Below are 19,272 nucleotides of genomic sequence, written 5' to 3' on the forward strand. Positions count from 1 at the left end.
GTGTTGGAAAACTGTGATGCATCCCTGAACACAATTCAGTACCTCTCACCAGCAGTCCATGCTTCCCAGTCACGGCACGGTGCCAAATGCAGCTGTTTGTAATGTGGTGTTAACGGCATCCTTTGCATGGAACAGTAATTCCCTAGTCCAGCTGGTACAAGTTGCCTACCAATGATGCAGGATGACACAGAATGGTACAGGGAGTCCATTATTTGTTCTCAGATGACCGGCTCAGATGTGAAGGGGCTACGATGTGCTTACTGCACAATACAGCTATCCTTGCTTGTGGTCGTTACATGTGGTCAATTGGAACATTGATGACAAGTATGCCCTGCCCTCTTGTTCCTGTGCAGTCCAATATTGGGCCACTGTCACATTATAAAGGCCCACAAATTTGGATATTGTCATCTTTGACCAGTGGCTATATGGAGACCCACTATGAGGTCCTGTTCAGACTCCTGTCAGGTGTTGATAACACTGTCTTGTACGAGTGCACAGCATCTCCATGTCCTCTCTGAGATCACTCAACATCTGATGCTGCCCACCTCCTTATTTATGTACTCTAGCAGGACTAGTAACAGCACTAATATAATCTGATGGTCGTTCTACCTGTCACAGAGAATTGCAGCTCTAATCATTTATATACCCACTCGTGTTTTATATATGTACGAAGTTACACTGATACCTAACTGTGTTTTCTGAGTATTTTCCTTTTTTCATGCAGTATTGTTAAAATGGCTTTAACTTTATAACTAACAATCAAAAACAATGTTTGTAAAAACAAAGATGATGTAACTTACCAAACAAAAGCATTGGTATGTTGAAAGAGACACTAACAAACACACACACAAAATTCAAGCTTTCGCAACCCACTGTTGCCTCATCAGGAAAGGGGGAAGGAGAGGGAAAGACGAAAGGATGTGGGTTTTAAGGGAGAGGGTAAGGACTCATTCCAATCCCGGGAGCGGAAAGACTTGACTTAGGGGGAAAAAAGGACAGGTATACACTCACTTGCACACACACACATATCCATCTGCACAAACAATGTTTGTTTTTATTGGTCAGTACAAAAAGAATAACGAGATCAGTGAACTGAAATATCTTGTCTCAGTGTAGCCTCCTTCACCATAGACGAAAAACAGTACAGCACCATATTGGAAGTGTAAGCACATCATTGAATGTCAAACCATCGGCTTGCTACGCCTGTAGGTATTGTGTCAGGATTGTCACCACCAAACGCCCAGTGCCCCTCTTCAGCTTAGGCTGCTGCGCTTATTCTTGTGGCTAGTTATTTCATTCCCATGGCATCAGGCAAGCTCTACATCAGATTATAATTTGTCGTATCAATCAAATGAATTGTCATTTAAGCTTAAGTTATGTTGATGACTAAGTAGTCAGTTAATTCAATGAATTCAGATGAAACTGGAAGTCCCTCACAAATTTCTGATTATGATTGTATGCAAATCATGTTTATAATATACTGATTGAACTGGATTGAGGGGTGGAGGAAGAGCTAAAAACATACAAAAACCAACATCACTACAAAAATGTCAAAATAAAAATGGTACATAATGATACTGTGAAGTATAGCAAATATCTCCATTTGATCAGACTATTATGAAACTGAAATTTGATATTAAATAGGAAAAGTTTAGCAACATTATCAGTGTATCTCTATCAATGTTTTAATTAATTAAAAAAATCATCATCTTATCAGAATTGAATAGTTTTGATCCCTATTTTTCTGTTTGTGTTTAGTTTTACAAAAGGCATGATCCAACTTCAAATGAAGAACATGAAATGATGGAGAATTTATTTAACTGCCTTTGTTCGAGCCTGATGTATGCACCAAACAGAGAACGTTTCCTACGTGGAGAAGGCTTGCAGCTTATGAATCTTATGCTGAGGTGAGTACCTTTTCTTTAAAAATAAATGAATTATACACATGTTTTATTTGGTATAAGCTTGCTTTTGTATGCATTTCACACATACATACTATTACAAGAAAAATTGATCTCAGGGAGAAAAAGACAGCAGATGCCAATGCAAAAAAATTTTTTTTTGCAGATTCATTCCACAGTGTTTGAGAAGTCTTGAAAGATGATATTATTCCTGCTGAGATTGTATATTTGAATAGAACAGTATTTACACAAATCACTCTTGGTCAATTTAGAGTAGAAGCCATATTAAGGAGGACACTTCCAACTATTCATGGAAATGTCCATTAAAAGATGACTGTACAGCTAAAATTGACTACCAGTCGAGTAAATATACATTTTTTATGCAAATATGCAACCTGTATGGAAATAATGTCATTTCTTTTAATAATAACACCATCTTCCTCTCGCTTTCTGGGCGATCTCTGCAATTTGTATTGTGGACTGTTCTTGTGTACCTTGCAAATAGTGTCCTTCACTGTGTAGTGCCACTGACAGGATGAGCCAAACCTATATGGTCAAAATAATGAAAACAGTAGAGGGTTCCAAACGGAGTATTCAGAGATGAAGAACAAATGGTTTGAAATGAATATTTCATGCTGTATGTTGTCCAAGTAAGCAATGTGTGTAATGCACATGTTGTAAACTATGTACAATTCTACATCTACATCAATACTCCACAAGCCACCAGACGGCATGTGGCAGAGGATACTGTGGTACTACTAACTGATCCATTTTTCATTTGCGAATGGCGTGTGGAAAGAATGATTATCTGTAAGCCTCATTATTAGCTCTAATTCCCAAATTTTTTCGTTGTGGTCATTTTGTGGGACGTGTGTGGGAAGAAGTGATATGTTGTTTTGCTGCTGGAAAGTACTCTCTCAAAATTTCAATAGTAAACCTCTCTGTGATGCATGATGCCTCTAATCTGGGGTTTGTTGGGCACTTCTGTAATGCTCTCGACTAAACAATCCCATGATGAAACATGCTGCTTTTTATTGGAGTTTCTTTATGTCTACCAGTCCTACCTGGTAACAGTCCCAGATTGATAAACAATACTCGGGAGTTGGTCAGAAAAGTACCTTACAAGCACTTCTTTAGTATATGAAGTACAGTTTCTTAAGATTCTTCTTATGAAACTGAGTCTGGTATCTGTTTTGTGTGCTATTTGATTTATGTGGTCATTCTACTTAAAGTCACTTTGGATAGATACTCCTAGATATTTTACAGTAGTTGCAGTTTCCAGCAATTTGTCATAGTGTAGTTGTTCAGTAGTGGATTTCTTTTCCTATGTGTGGGCACTATGTTACAATTATTTACGTTCAGTGTCAACTGCCAGTCCCTGCACCATTCATCGATCCTCTGTAGGTCCTCCTGTAAATTGCACTGTCTTCTGGCATTGCTTCCATCTTACAGACAACCGCATCATCTGTGAACAACCTGATAGAGCTTCCAAGCAGTCTACTAAATCATTTATGTACGATGTAAACAGTAATGGTCATATCACACTTCCTTGGGGCACACCCAATATTACCTTTACATCAGTCGATTTTGTTCCATTAAGAGTGACGTGTTCAGTTCTGTCTGTAAGGAAGTCTTGAATCCAGTCACAAATCTGGTCTGATATTTGGGAAGCTCATTTTTTCTTAATGGCAGTGCTGGAAAGTGACAAAATACGTTCTAGATGTTGAAGAACACTGTGGGTCTTGTGAAGTAACAGAACGAGCTGAGTTTTGCTAGATCTCTGTTTGCAGGTTCTACGTTGATTTTTATAGAGAAAATTTTCAGTCACATTTACTTCTACATCTGCATCTACATATGTACTCTGAAAGCCACTGTACAGTGTGTGGTGGAGGGTACCTTGTGCCACTACTAGTTGTTTCCTTTCCTGTTGCACTCAAAAATAGAATGGGGAAAAAATATGTTGCCCCAATTTCTCATACCTTATGTTTGTGGGTCTTATGTGGAATGTATGTTGGCGGAAGTAGAAACTTTCTGCAATCAGCTTCAAATGCTGGTTTGTTAAGTTTTCTCAATAATGTTCGTCAGAAAGAATTTCACCTTCCCTCCATTTAAGTTCCTGAAACATCTCCATAATATTTACATGTTGTTTGAACGTACCAGTAAAGCATCTAGCAGCCTGCCCCTAACAATACACAATCATCTGTGATATATCCCTGGTGGAGTTTTAGTGTTAAAAGTTCATGACTTGTTAATGATGCAGATTTACTCATCACAGGAACCTGCTCTCCTTCTGGCAGCAGTTTTTTGTAGGCCACTGGAGCAACAAAGGATATCTAGTGAGTGGAAAAAGTGCAAGTCGTTTCCGTTTTCAAAAAGTGTCATAGGACAGATGCATGTATTTATAGGCCTGTATTGTTGGGATCAATCTGTTATAGAATTATGAAACCTGTTTTATGCTCATGTATTACAACATTTTGGAGACCAAAAGTCTCTTTTGTAAAAATCAACATAGATTCTGCAGAGAGGGGTCTTGCAAAACTCAGCTTACTCTGTTCCTCCATGAGATCCAGAGCACTGTAGATATACATAGCATGTACGGATACAGCAGGTTGTAGTGTTTGAATAGCTGAATGAAAACAGAGAGAAAATTTTTGTAACATGTTGTCATAATTTGGAGAAATTTATCTCCATGGATAAAAATTTATGAGAAACTGACTTTCAAGTCAGAGAGAGCTGGTGGCCAGGGTTGTTGACAAAGAATTGTTCACACAGTAGAATTTGAGGAGATGGTGTTGGATTGTATGGGAGAAGATTCATTAATAAACACCCATCAACTTCCATATGCTGGTGGTCCCAGCTGGAACAGCCAATATTCAGGGATATGCCAGGAATGATCAACAAAAAAAACTTCATACGGATATATGCCCTGTACCGAATAGTTTCAAGATAGAACATATTTAATGTATGTACATTGTTTATGGGCTAGTGGCATGCATGTGTGTGTGTTACTCAGCCAACCTCGTTGACATTTCTTCTAGCCCACCCTGCTGTGTTGCTTTCAGCCTCGTTGCTCAGGATTTCTTTATGCCATTAAACTAGCCTGTTGAATATGCTGTTGTCCATGGTATGTTGTGAGCAAAGTAGTGTGAGGGATTGGGAATGTATCAGCTAGAGAAGGATTTGTTCATTTTGTTTTTACACGTGCTAACTAAAATGCTGCACATGTACGCCAATGAAGAATATGCTGATAAGGTGTACGTTAATGGCTTCTTTGATGTTAGTGCTTTTGCTGTTGTTGAAGAATAGTGTTAGTGCTTTCCAACTTGTGTAATTCCTGATTGTAGAGTGTTTGTCAGAGTATTTAGCACATTGCGTGAAATAGGTATTCTTCGCATTTTTCTTCTGAATGTTATTTCACCAAACTGTGCAGGAACAGCCATATGTTGTTGAAATGGTACAGCGTAGTTCTTCTACCAGCACACGGCAACTTTCTGTATGTATCAATGTCCCAAGAAGGTGTGTATGGCAAACATTGTGTGTGCAAAACTTGTACACATTTCAGATAAGGGGTGTCCATAATATTTGCATTGGCAACAATCCCATACAACTTCAATTTTGTCACTGGTTAAATGACCATACATCATTTGCTTCCATTAATACCATTCACTAGTGAAGCCACATTTACACACACAAAATGGAATCAACATCACATGTAATAACCATGTGATCACAGGAAAATTCACAAGCTATAGTGAAACCAATTTCGAACTTTGTGTTTCAATATATGTTTGGTGAAGCTTGATCGATAATATATTAATAGGTCCAGTTGTTTGAGAAGATTTAATGATGGGCCATAATTACTTGCATTTTTTTTTTTTTTTTTTGAGGTCATAATGTGCCACACGGACTGCATCATACTTCCAGGATGATGGAGTCCGTCCACATTTTACCAGATGTGTGAGGGAATATTTCAATTGCATTTATCTAAATTTCTGGATTGGCCATGATAGTACAGTTGACTGGCCATAACGATCAACAGACCTGCATCCGTTAGATTTCTGTTTATGGGGTTGAAAGAAATCTGAGGTGTACAAATGAGCGGTGAATACATGAGAGGAACTATCTGGTTACATTATGGATGTTGCTGCACCCATTAGGGAATGTACAGAGGCACTCAGACAAGCAACACAACATTTTCTCCCAAGAACGCAAAAATGAACTGAAGCTGACGACAGAATATTTGAACATTTATTGTGAACTGTACTACAACTGTAATGTGATGTGAATGATAGTACTTTTAAACATTCGTTTAAAAAATATGTGTTTTTCAGTTGATACTTTGTAAAATGCATGTTTAATATTTAATAATTGGTGCACATGTGTAAACCGGACAGTGTATGGAACAATACTGAAAATAAATAAGAACGTGCATTAAGTGTGTTCTGTCTCAGAAACCATTCGGACTAGGGCCTATATCCAAATTTACCTTTTTGCTTCAAATGACCATTCCTATTATACCCCTGAAAATTGACCATTTCTCCTGCAACACACTATAGATGCCAGCTGATGGGTATTTATTGGTGTATATTTCTAATGTGGATACTAGCTGAGCAGTGTGACACGCAGTCAGTGTGTAAATATTTTGTAATAGTCATAAAATTGTTACCAACTCATGAAAGAATGGAATCTCCAGGTAGGAATGTCAACAATGTAGGAAAAGATAGATTCATGTTTGTGGTAAGGATAACATGGCTGAGTTGCAGACAGGTACAATTAAAAAAGGCTTACACATAAGCTTTCAGCCTCACCCTTTGTCAGAAAGAGAGAACCACACATCATTCAGTCACACAAGCAAGCACACCTCACACACTCATGATCACAAACTCCAGCAGCTCAGACCAGAATGCTATTCTGGCATTGTGAATGAATGGTGTATGTTTCTCTTTTTATGATTTACCATCTAGTGAGTTACTTCATACCATTAAAATATTTGTATATGTTAAATTCTTTAACTGTTATAGTTCTTTTCATATACAAGTAATAGACATACAAAACACTTTTTTTGGAGGCCGTGCTCTTCTGCTTCCTTGAAGTCAGTTAAGGCTGTTGTAATCTCCAAACTTATTGGAAAGCACTTGTCAGCTTAGACAACATGATGAACTCATTGGTTTGGGATATAATGTGTTTTCAGTACATAGCAAAACTTAGCTGAATTTCTTGTGTGTGTGTGTGTGTGTGTGTTTTGCATTTTCTTACTGGAAACATACATTTCAGGGAAAAGAAACTGTCTCGAAATGGCTCGCTGAAAGTACTTGATCATGCCATGTCTGGACCAGATGGAAAAGAAAATTGTAATAAATTTGTAGATATCCTTGGACTCCGAACAATCTTTCCATTATTTATGAAAACTCCAAAGAAAAATCGCAAGCGTATACTGACCACTGAAGAACATGAAGGTAAAGTTTCCATTCATTTGAAATTGCTAAAACTTGCTTTTCCACACAATGTTTCCTGGCATTTAATATTTAGGTTGTTTTCCATTTCTGTGTAAGGTATTGATTATTTATACTTCAGAAGACTAAAGCTTGCTTGCTATGGGTAACAAATTATTATTACATTCTCATCATACTTATCAGATTAATACAAAGTAAATTGATATTTTTGTTAATGCCTTTTAAAACACCATTTTGTTCTGTTGCTCAGTAAAATAAAGTTGATTAATTCCAACCAAATTAATAATGCATTTCTTTTTCATAATTTGTTATGTTTACAGAATCATAGTTCAGTATTTATATGTCTCATAATTGACGAAATGTTCTTGGGCTTCCATCTGGGTGGCTGCTGTGAAATACTTGATGTTTCAATGAATGTCACTCATCATCCTCTTTATCTTTGCCAGAAGATGATAATAGCGACACTCATTGATACATTGCAGAATTTCAGTTCTTCCGCTCAAATGGAAGCCCAACAAACTTTTGTCAGCAGTATATGCCAGGAAAGTATACATTCACATATCTCATAGCTGTTGTCATTCTTGTTGTATTGGATCAAAATTATTATGGATATCTCCAAAATTTAGGTTGAACATGAAACTTTCAAAGTTTGTATTAATGCTTCTTATTAAGTTTTTTCATTTTTAAAAAGTGATAGTGCTTGTTGTTGTTTTATGAACATTATATTTATTCCAGCTTATACTACAGTTTCTAAAAACAAATAATGGAAGGAGTAAATGTAGACAGTTTCCATGTAATTGGGCCTTTGAACAATCAACAGGCACATGAACAAAACCTTACTGAGCTTTCAGACAATGTCCTCCTTCAGAATTAATTAATACAGAACACACATGCAAACGCACAGTTATATTGTCTGTGCTCTGTGATTTGATTCATCCCCCAGTTCTTATCTCACATACACTCTTCATACATAATGTAGCAAAATTGAAGCACGTGAAAGTATTTATTTGTTTCCATAAAAGCAATCTAGGAGGACAAGGATATTTTTCTTGATCTGGCTATGAAAGAGCTTTGTTTAGGTAAACAGATGCGTTTATTTTTTGGTCTGTTTCTCCTGTACGTCAGTTCTTTGTGCACTGGGGCTAATGTTCCCAGTGAGTAGATTCTATACATAATGTGTAGTTCTGGAAACTTTTTGAACTACCCATGCTCAGTTGCCGTAACCTTTATTTAGTATCCCCACCAGCAGATACTGAGATGGATGCAGATGAGCTGGCATGGATATTGCAGCCAAACAGTACAGAACACTGTCACTTAGAGTGTATACAAGGCATTGTATGGGCAAAACCACTCTCCCAGGTGATCACCTGCTGGCCTCATTAGGCCTGATCAAGTAGCTCTTATGAGACATCAACTACCTCAGATGTGGCCTTTACCTTGCGCCATGCTCCGTTTTCCATGTGCTTAGTTTACTCTGTCACTCACACTGATGGCATTTTGTTTACTTCATGTTCATCTCTATGTGATGTTGGGATGCTCTGCTCTCCTGGAGATTGATTCACATATCCAGTTTCTTTCCCTCTTTCCTGTTTCAGCTCCCCAGGTTTGTATTCGGGCCACCATTGGCCATTTTGTGCCGACAGTCATGATTTTGTGGCATTGTCATGTCTGTACAGATACAAAACACTGGATTGAACACTCGATTTTTTCCAACCCAGACTTCGGTGAAAGTCTAGAAGATGACAAATTTGGTGAACAGGATGGGTACTCTTATAGTACATTCTATGAATTACTTGTCTTTCATACACCAGAACACCTTTGTAGGCAGGTGTGTTGTCCAGATTTGTCTATTTTATTTTTCTTTCTGCAATCTAGCCTTTTTCGCTTAAATTTTCATCTCACTGGTCCAGCGGCTACTAATTGTTTTACCCATTGCTTGGAGTTTAAGAAGGAAAAATACCTTCTGCAGCCCAAAATCGAGTGGCCACAACCTTTCTGTTTTTTACTTGCTCCCCCCCCCCCCCCCTCTCTCTCTCTCTCTCTCTCTCTCTCTCTCTCTCTCTCTCTCTCTCTCCAGTGACTACCACACGGGATCTTTAATTGCAGTTATATTCTGCAGTGACAAATTGCAACATGACATTAGTTGACTTGACATGTTTAAATAATCCATGCATTGGCTGAGAAGATTATTTCTGTATTTGCTACTCATCAGAAGTCAACTAATGCATCACATGTCTTGCAGCGAATTTTCTCCTAGTTAATTAAAATGAAAAAATACTTTATTCTTGCTTCTTGTGTGCATACGGTATTAGCTATTTCATACATCTGCAACCAGTAATTGTCCAACAACATGTTATACACTATATTGATTTTTTTCATTATGTGGTTGCAGTTTTGAGGCGTCTTTCAGAGGAATTATCTTGAAGTGAAGTATGATCATCCTTGATTTCTGCCACCTTTTTGTTGACAGTGACGGAGCATACTCCTGAGTTCTTGGTTTCCGTAATCCAGCTGTGACAAAGAATTTTACCACAGCACCTTATTCCAGTGTATCCAGTTAAATAAAATACTCACAAAATAAAAATTAGAAAGTAGAACGATTTAAACTATTTTGCAGATAAGTTGAACTTGACTTACATTATTTCCAGAATGTATCAACGTAACAAAGACAAAATTTCAATGATATTAATACAATGTGTGTGCCAGGCTTTGCTCTTATATAGCCTCTAAATGTTATCTGCAATCATATGTAGCTTATCACAGAGAGTAATTAACTGTAAATGGGGGGCATTAGCTGGGGATATTTGAAATTATTTAATTTTATATATAAAGTGGAGTTGCACTGGTAATTATGAAAAACCAAATTTGTAGTTATTTAATATGGTGTATTTGAGGTTAAAAATATTATTTCTTACTTCCAACAGAACACGTGGTCTCAATTATTGCAAGTATGCTGCGCAACTGTCGGGGACCACAGCGCCAAAGATTATTAAATAAGTTTACGGAGAATGATCATGAAAAAGTCGATCGACTTTTAGAACTGCATTTTAAATATCTGGAGAAGGTTGAGCAGGTGGATGCAGAGCTAGACCGCGAGCGAAAGGTATGGAATGAAATACAAATTCTCATCAACTTTATAATGAAATAGGTTAAAAGTTTCTTTAATTTTACTTGATATGTTGTCTGTAACAACAACAACAACATTGCTACTACTACTACTACTACTACTACTTCTACTCCTACTCCTACTCTATATACAAGATTTATCATCAGTGTTTGAAAGAATATATTTGTATCAGAAAGATGACATCTAAAATGAAATTAGAGTTACATACAGGTAGGAAAACAAACTCTGACAGCAAGTTACACTTTTTGCAGAAATCTGTGATCTCTTTGAAATACAGACTGGGGACAGGCAGGGAGATGAATTATCCCCAATTGCCCTCAATACTGTCCTGTAGAAAATAATGAAACCCTAGGAAAAAGTGCTGAAGTTGGAAGGACTAAGTGAAATACCCCTTGGGAAAAAGGAAACAACATGGAAAATAAGTGATTAGCTTTTGCCAATGACCTTGCCCTTTCAGCCTGAAAACAAGAAGGATGTGCAAAGAATGCTGGAGATCTTGCATGAAATTGCTGGAAAACAGGTCTGAGAGGCTCATGTGAAAAGACAGAATATATGGAACACAGGAGACATCATGGGAAGAAATACTTGAATGTAAAACATGGGAAGATTAACAGGACAGACCAAGGAGAACGGAGTCAATCCAGTGGACTGGATAAAGAGGCTGTCAAAGGAAGAGCCAGAAAATTGGACTTTGCTTACAAACTAACACAGAACAGGTAGAAAGTGAGCAATATCCTACAAGGCCAAAATCAGGCACTATAATTCAGCTTTAAAACCAGAGGTACTTTGCTTCGAAGCATCTTATTTTAAATGAAAAGACAATTGAAAGGATTTGAAAAGAAGGAAAGGAAGTATCTCGGAAATTCTGGGGTGCCAGAAGACTACTGTAAAACTTAGACGAATGGAAAAATGAGGAGTTCTACAAGTAGACCAAATAGATCTTGTACACAATGCAGAAATGACAGTTGAAATTTTATGGACACGTAGCAAAAATAGATGAAAACCAGATGAATGAGAACATTTTCACTTATGAGATGTGATCAAAAAGTAACAGGAATGTTTTAATTTTGTAGACCTTATACATCTGATTTTCAGTTTTTTTCATCTTTTGGTGTACATGCTCCTGATGTATATTTACATTTTCAGCTGTTTTGAATATTTAGTTTAGTGTTGACACTCAAAAGGTTAGGCATGTTTTCGAGTACTCAGCAAATTTTTACTTTTGAGTAAGATGGATAGAAGAATATGCATTAAATTTTACTCGAAAAATGTAATAAAGTGCAGATCTGCATTCAGAATGTTGCCTGTGGCTTTTGGCAAACATACTATGAGTAAGAAAAGAGTTTATGAGTGGTATAAACGTTTCAAACAGGGTCAAGAAGATATTGAAGATGACGACCACACTGAATGCCCTAGTACATAAAATACTGATGACATTGTGGAAGAAGTAAAGAAAATGGTTCTGGAAATTCGCCAAATCACCATCGGAGAGGTTGCTAAGATGACGACATACCCTTTGGCTCATTTCAAGTAATTGTTTTGGATGTTTTAGACATGAAATGTGTAGCAAGAAAGTTTGTTCTGAACTTGTTGAATTTTGACCAAAAACGACGCCACGTGTATATTGCTCAGGGGTTGCTGAATGAAGTTGACAGTGATCCAGAACTTCTAGAGAAGGTTTAACATGTGACAAAACATGAGCATATGGGTAATGATGTCGAAACCAAGGCCCAATTGTCCCAATGGAAACTGCCTGAAGAGCCAAGACCAAAAAGAATTTGACAAATTCAATCATTTGAAGGTTCTTCTCACTGTTTTCTTCAATTAAAATGGTATAGTGCCTCATGAATTCCTGCTTCATGGTTGTACAGTCAATAATGAATACTACCTTAAAGTTATGTGGCAGCTGTTTGAAGGAATCCGAAGAAAACAGCCAGCATTGTGGCAAAACCACTTGTGGAAATAGCTTCATGATAATGCTCCCACTCACACCTCAGTGCTTGTTTGTAATTTTTTGGCAAAAACAAAAATATGCAAAAACGTTATGTTGGCTCAGCCACTGTATTCACTGGACATGCCCTCTGTGATTTCTCTCTGTTCCTGAGGCTGAAGAGAATTGTGAAAGGACGTCGTTTTGCCATCATTGATGAGATAAAAACAGAATCACCAAAGAAGCTGGACACCATAACAAAAAATGAGTTCCAGGAGTGCTTACAAGTGTGGAAAAAGTACTGGCACAAGTCTATTATATCTGAGGAATATTACTTTGAAGGGGACGAAGTTGTTGTTGATGAGTAAATGAAGATTCTTTAAGAAAAACAAAAATTCCCTTTACTTTTTGATCACACTTCATATTTATGTTTATCTGTTCTGTACATGTGAGATGGTGATGTTTCAGTGTACATAATTAAATCTGACAGAAAAGTTATGCAAAAGGAACTTGCAAAATTATATACAGGATATTTAAGAAAGATGATAATGCCAGGAAACTGGAACATTGTTGTAATTATTCTCATTCACATGTCAGGAGATAAACAAGACAGATAACTACAAACCTATCAGCTTCGTATTCATAATATATACAGTAGTAACTAAAATTATTACCAACTGTGGAGAGAAAAATGTGAATTTTAAAAATAGGAAGTATCAAGCCAGCTTTAGAATTGGATGCAGCATAATGGACTACTTAAAAGCACTGAACAGGTTATGAAACTTCCTGACAGATTAAAACTGTGTGCTGGACCAAGACTCGAACTCGAGACCTGCCTTTCGAGGGCAAGTGCTCTACCGACTGAGCTACCCAAGCATGACTCACGACCTGTCCTAACAGCTTTACTTCTGACAGTACCTTGTCTCCTGCCTTCCAAATTTCAGTGAGTAGAACTATAAAGTCCGAATTTGAGAAGGCTTTTGACTCCTTGGTCAACAATATTGGTACTGCCAATCTCTGAGGAGAAGTAAATTTGATCAGCCTATGCTAATACATTGAATACATGTTTATGTATTTATTTATTTTTAAGTCATCTGTCATCTGACTGGTTTGATGCAGCCCGCCACAAATTCTCGTGTTGTGCTAATTTCTTCACCTCAGTATAGCAACCACCCTATATCCTCGGTTATTTCTACATCTACATCTACATCGTTACTCCACAATCCACTTTATGGCACATCGCAGAGGGTACCCTGTACCACTATTAGTCATTTCCTTTCCTGTTCCTATCGCAAATAGAACAAGGGAAAAACGACTGTCTATATGCCCCCTTAAGAGCCGTCATTTCTCGTACCTTATCTTTGTGGTATGTTAGAGGCAACAGAATCATTCTTCAGTCAGCTTCAAGTGCTGGTTGTCTAAATTTTCTCAATAGTGTTCCTCGAAAAGAATATCGCCTTCTTTCCAGGGATTCCCATTTGAATTCTCGAAGCATCTCTGTAACACTTCTGTGTTGTTCGAATCTAACAGTAACAAATCTGGCAGCCCACCTCTGATTTGCTTGGGTGTCTTCCTTTAATCTGACCTGGAATAGATCCCAAACACTTGAGCAGTACTCAAGAATAGGTTCCACATTTATGCGGTCTCCTTTACAGGTGAACCACACTTTCCTAGAATTATCCCAATAAACCGAAGTAGACCATTTGCCTCCCATACAATAATCATCACACGCATGTTCCATTTCATATTGCTTTGCCGCATTAAGCCCGGATATTTAAACAATGTGTTTGTGTCAAGCAGGGCACTACTAATGCTGTATCCCAAAATTATGGGTTTGTTTTTCCTACTCATCCACATTAACTTACATTTTTTCCACATTTAAAGCTAGCTGTCATTCATCACACTAAATAGAAATTTTGTCTGTCATGTTGTATCCTTCTGTAATCACTCAATTTTGACACCTTACCATTCACCACAGCATCATCAGCAAACAACCATACACCGCTACCCACCTTGTCCACTAAGTCATTTATGTATACAGAGAATAACAGTGGTTCTATCACATTTCCCTGGGGCGCTCCTGATGATACCTTTGTCTCTGATGAACATCCGGCATTGAGGACAACATACTGTGTTTTGTAACTTAGTAAGTCTTCGAGCTACTTGCATATTTGTGAACCTGTTCCGTATGCCCGTACCTTCTCTAACTGCCTGCAGTGGGGCAGTGTATCAAATGCTTTCCAAAAATCTAGAAATGTGGGATCTGTGTGTTGTCCTTCATCTGTAGTTCACAGTATATTATGAGAAAAGGGCAAACTCAAATTTCGCACAAATGATGCTTTGTAAAACCATGCTGATTCATGGACATAAAGGTTCTCTGCAAACTGATGTAAGGAGTATTGGCCTGTAATTTTGCGGGTCCATTAGTTTGCCCTTCTTATACACAGGAGAGACTGGAAACTTGCTTGGGAATTTGCACTGGGCTAGAGCTTCATAATAAATACAAGCTAAGTAACGGGCCATTGCCTTAAAGTACTCTTTGAAAAACGAAATTGGGACTACATATGGACCTAATGACTTATTTGTTTATTGAATGTATTCTGATCTCTGTCTTCCTCTGCTGTTTTTACCCTTGCAGCTCCTTCTAGTGTTATGAAAATTATCTGATGATGTTGTAACGTATGTCCTTGTCCTGTCTTCTTGTCAATGTTGAACATATGTTTCTTTTTCTCGAATCTGCAGAAAAGCGCCTCATTTCTGATCGTATCAGTCCATCTAATTTTCAACATTGTTTTATAGTACCACATCTCAAACACTTTGATTCTGTTCTTTCCCATTGTCCCCTCAGTCCATGATTCACTACTGTATAGTGCTGTGCTTAAAATGTACATTCTCAGAAATTTTGTTCCACTAATTAAGGCCTCTGTTTGATGTTTGAATTTTTATGGCCTGGAATGCCCAATTTGCATGTACTATTGTAATTTTTCATGTCCTCGCTTTGTCTGGTATATGTTATTCCCTTACTTTGCTTTGTAGACAGCCATTTTGATAAAATGTCATCAGTGAATCTTATCACTGTTATCCTTTCACCTGAATTTTAATTACCTTTTTGAACCTTTCTTTTATTTCTGTCATTGCTTCTTCGATGTACAAATTGAATGTTAGGAGAGAGAGGCTGCATCCTTGTCTTATGCCCTTTCTTACCCTACCACTTCATTCTTGGTATTTCTCTCCCATTTGGTCCTTGTGAATAATGTGTGTGATCCATATTTCCATATAGCTTAATCCAGTTTTTCACAGGCTTTCGAATATCTTATGCCATTTTACATTACTGGACACTTTTCAGGGTCGACAAATCCAGTTAACGTGACTTGATTTTTCTTAAGCCTTGCTTCCATTATCAGAATAGGTGCAACGTCAGAACAACACGTCTGGTGCCTTCACTTCCCTAAAAGCCAAACTGAATGTCATCTAGCAGCTCTTTGATATTCTTTTCCATTCTGCTGTATATTATTCTTGTCAGCAACTTGGATGCATGAGATGTTAAGTTGATTGTGCGATAGTTTTCACATTTATCTGCCCTTGCTATCTTCAGGATTTTGTGGAGATATTTTTCTGAAAGTCTGGTGATATATTTCCATCTTCATCGATTCTACATAACAACTTCAGTAGTCCATTGGTTGCCACTTACCACTCAACGATTTTAGAAATTTCGATGATGTATTGTCTATCCCTTCTGCCTTATTTGATCGCAAGACTTGCAGAACTCTGTTGACCTCTGACTCTAATACTGCATCCCATTTGTCTTCCGTATTGATTAACATTTCTTCATCTTCTGTCATGTCGTCAATCAAGTCTTTCCCCTTGTAAGGGTCTCTTTGTACCTATCTGCACTTTACTGTGAGTTGAGCAGTGGACTTCCCATTGTGGTCTTAATGTTGGTACCTTTGCTTTTAATTTCCCCAAATGTTGTTCTGACTGTTGTGTGTGCTAAATCGATCTCTCCAGTGACCATTTCCTTTTCAATTTATTCACCTTTCCCATGCAGCTCTTTCAACTTGGCTTCCCTTCACTTCTCATTTATTTTATTCCTAATCAGTTTTATTTATTTCATTCCTAATCAATTTATAATTCTGTATTTTGGTTTTTCCAAACATTTTTCTTCTTTTGTCGATCTACTGAATTATTTATTCAGTTGTTCAAGTTTTCTTTTCATTTACCTTCATTGTACTAATGTGTCAATTGTTCTCCCTATATGATTCCGCTTTGGAGAGACATCCATTCCACTTCTGCCTGCCATCTGTGGCATACAACATGGCAGTACCTACAGCCTTGGAGAATATCATGCACATCTTATCATTCCTCAGTGCTTCAGTATGCCACTTCTTTCCACAATGATTCTTCAGGGCGAGTCTCTTAAAGTTCATTTTATTTGTTATCCTTACTAAATTGTTATCCGAATCTGTATCAGTTACTGAGTATGCTTGATTGTGGAATCTCTGTGTAACTGTACATTGTGCTAATTTCACAGCTTCCCTCTGACTTCAGCATAATAGTGCAGTTCAGAATTGAAAGAGGTGTCGGCCAAGGAGATCCCTTATCACCAAAAGTTTTCTCAGCAGTCCTAGTAGAAGATACCAAGACCTTAAATGGGGAAAACAAAGCAATGTGTGTTAATGGATCATATCTGTACGACATTGTCCAGTCCAAGCTTGTGCACCATCTCTAATGACCTCATTGTTGTTAAACATTACATACCAATCTTCCTTCATTCATTTCAATATAGTCTTCAGCCTACAGTGAATAATTCATTAAAAGACAATACTATAAAACATACAATGAAATACAATATTGAGTTCTGTTGACTATAAACAGTTTGTGAAACCCATGAAAATAAGACTCACTTGTATCTAAGAACTATGGATTATCTATCACAGCCATTTTTGCTATTCATGCTTGAGATAAGTGAAACTGAATGCAGTAATTTTATGTTCTTTACCTGCTGTTTAGAACAATATACCAATCTTTAATTTATAACAAATTTACATAACATTTAAAAACCATTCTGTGGCAACGTTCCAGTTTTCAGCAAATACACACGTAAAATTATGGTATCCACGTTTTTTTGATAGACATCTTCTGTAAGGTTACCATTTCACTAAAGTATTCATGAAGTTCATAAGCAATATTGTTATTACTTTTCAGGATGGTGAGGATGAAGATGATGACAGCAATTACTTGCGGCGACTTGAAGGTGGTCTGTTCACATTACAGCTTGTAGATTATATTATATTGGAAGTATGTACAGGAGGTCCCAGCTCCATCAAGCAGCGAGTAACTCAGATCCTGAATTTGAGGGGTGGCTCAGTGAAAACGATAAGGCATGTTATGAGAGGTAAGTTTAATCCAATGCTATGAGAAGACATAAACATGCCATCATATGATGTGTGTACCAATAATGAGTTTACTGACATATTTTTTCTATATTCACAGCCCTTGTTATATTCTGGAAACAGTTTGTCTCTAGTTCTACAGATTTATGTAATTTATTCTCTTGTTTAGTGAGAAGACATCATATCCATTCACTGTTTTTTTGTGGAGAGTTGGAGGCCACATGGCACTTTCTTTAATTGCGTAATGTAATTGAAAGTGGCAGGAAGGAAAGCTTTCTGGTTAAATGATAAATGTTATGAAGAATCAGGGAATACTGATTGGCAGGCTGTGTAGGTGAATCTCAAACGAGTCAGAAGTTTCCCACCAACATAATCCGTTAAAAAAATGATGAACACATAACAGCCCCGGAGTTGTTCAGCAAAGAAACAAGCACCAGTTGTTAGTAAACTCATTGACAAATATATGACTTACTAATTGTTCTGCATGTTCTACAGAAAAGAATATACTTCATTAAATTTTCATTCCCTCACTGCAACAAATGACATAAAACACAATCAAGGCCAACATAGACAGCTTACCTACATGTCTCATCTCTGCTTGTCAGCTGCATCCTTTATACTGTCCACGTGTAAAGTGCCCGATGGCTGGCTGCTCTCTCTCCTATTGGCACCCAGCACCTGTCATTTATGTAGGAAATCTGGGTTGTGTGTCTGAAGTCACCAATGTCACCATTTCATCAAGAGACTGCTAGATTGTCAATATAAACTCATCCATTCAGTATATAATTCACCATGTCCTCGCTCCACATTTTAACTCCTATCTTTTTCTGAATCAGACTGTGTGTTTGACAACATGCATGTTATTTTTTTATGGTAGTACTGATTTGCTGTCAGCCAGGCGTAACTGCCCCTGAGGCTGTAGCTAAGTAGCTGAACTATGTTTCACTACATTGAATTCCTTCATAATTGTGACTTTCTGACTTATTCAATCTTGTATAATTAAATTATTCACTAATGTCAGCTGCAAATAATCTTTACTTGGCTGTGAGATGGTTTCATTGGCAAGTGCTAGTTAAAAAATGTGTACGAATTTGATCACTATTTTAGTAACTCTTGAATACAGTGCAATTGGCACTGATGAGTATAACCATATTTTAAGGTATTATGAAAGGATAAATTGCTACTAACTATAAAGATGACATGTTGAGTTACAAACAGGCACAATGAAAAGACTGTTACACATAAGCTTTCAACTGAAGCCTTCTTCAGAAAAGAAAAACAAAAACACACACACACTTCTGCCACTCTGGGCAGAAGACAACTGAATTGTGTCAAATGGGAGCAACAGTCTGGAGTGGAGCAGGGAAGAGGGAGGGATAGCAGGGTACAGGTGGGGAAGGAGGAATCAGCAATCAGCACTGCCTGGCAGAGCGTGCAGGGAGTAGAAGTGGCAGGACGAGATTGCCAA

The 19,272-nt window shown here is 37.5% G+C and overlaps 1 protein-coding gene across 2 annotated transcripts in view; it reads left to right on the plus strand.

Moving 5' to 3' along the window:
- LOC124777150 (beta-catenin-like protein 1) overlaps nt 1-19,272 on the plus strand; it is a 102,326-nt gene that overhangs the window by 74,111 nt on the left and 8,943 nt on the right. For both annotated transcript variants that reach the window (XM_047252450.1, XM_047252452.1), the window contains exons 7-10: nt 1,759-1,907; nt 7,176-7,357; nt 10,279-10,457; nt 17,617-17,806. In XM_047252450.1, coding sequence (XP_047108406.1) covers nt 1,759-1,907; nt 7,176-7,357; nt 10,279-10,457; nt 17,617-17,806 — 700 coding nt within the window. The remainder of the gene's footprint in view (nt 1-1,758; nt 1,908-7,175; nt 7,358-10,278; nt 10,458-17,616; nt 17,807-19,272) is intronic.

This window comes from Schistocerca piceifrons, chromosome 2, assembly GCF_021461385.2.
Source record: "Schistocerca piceifrons isolate TAMUIC-IGC-003096 chromosome 2, iqSchPice1.1, whole genome shotgun sequence".
NCBI lineage: Eukaryota > Metazoa > Arthropoda > Insecta > Orthoptera > Acrididae > Schistocerca > Schistocerca piceifrons.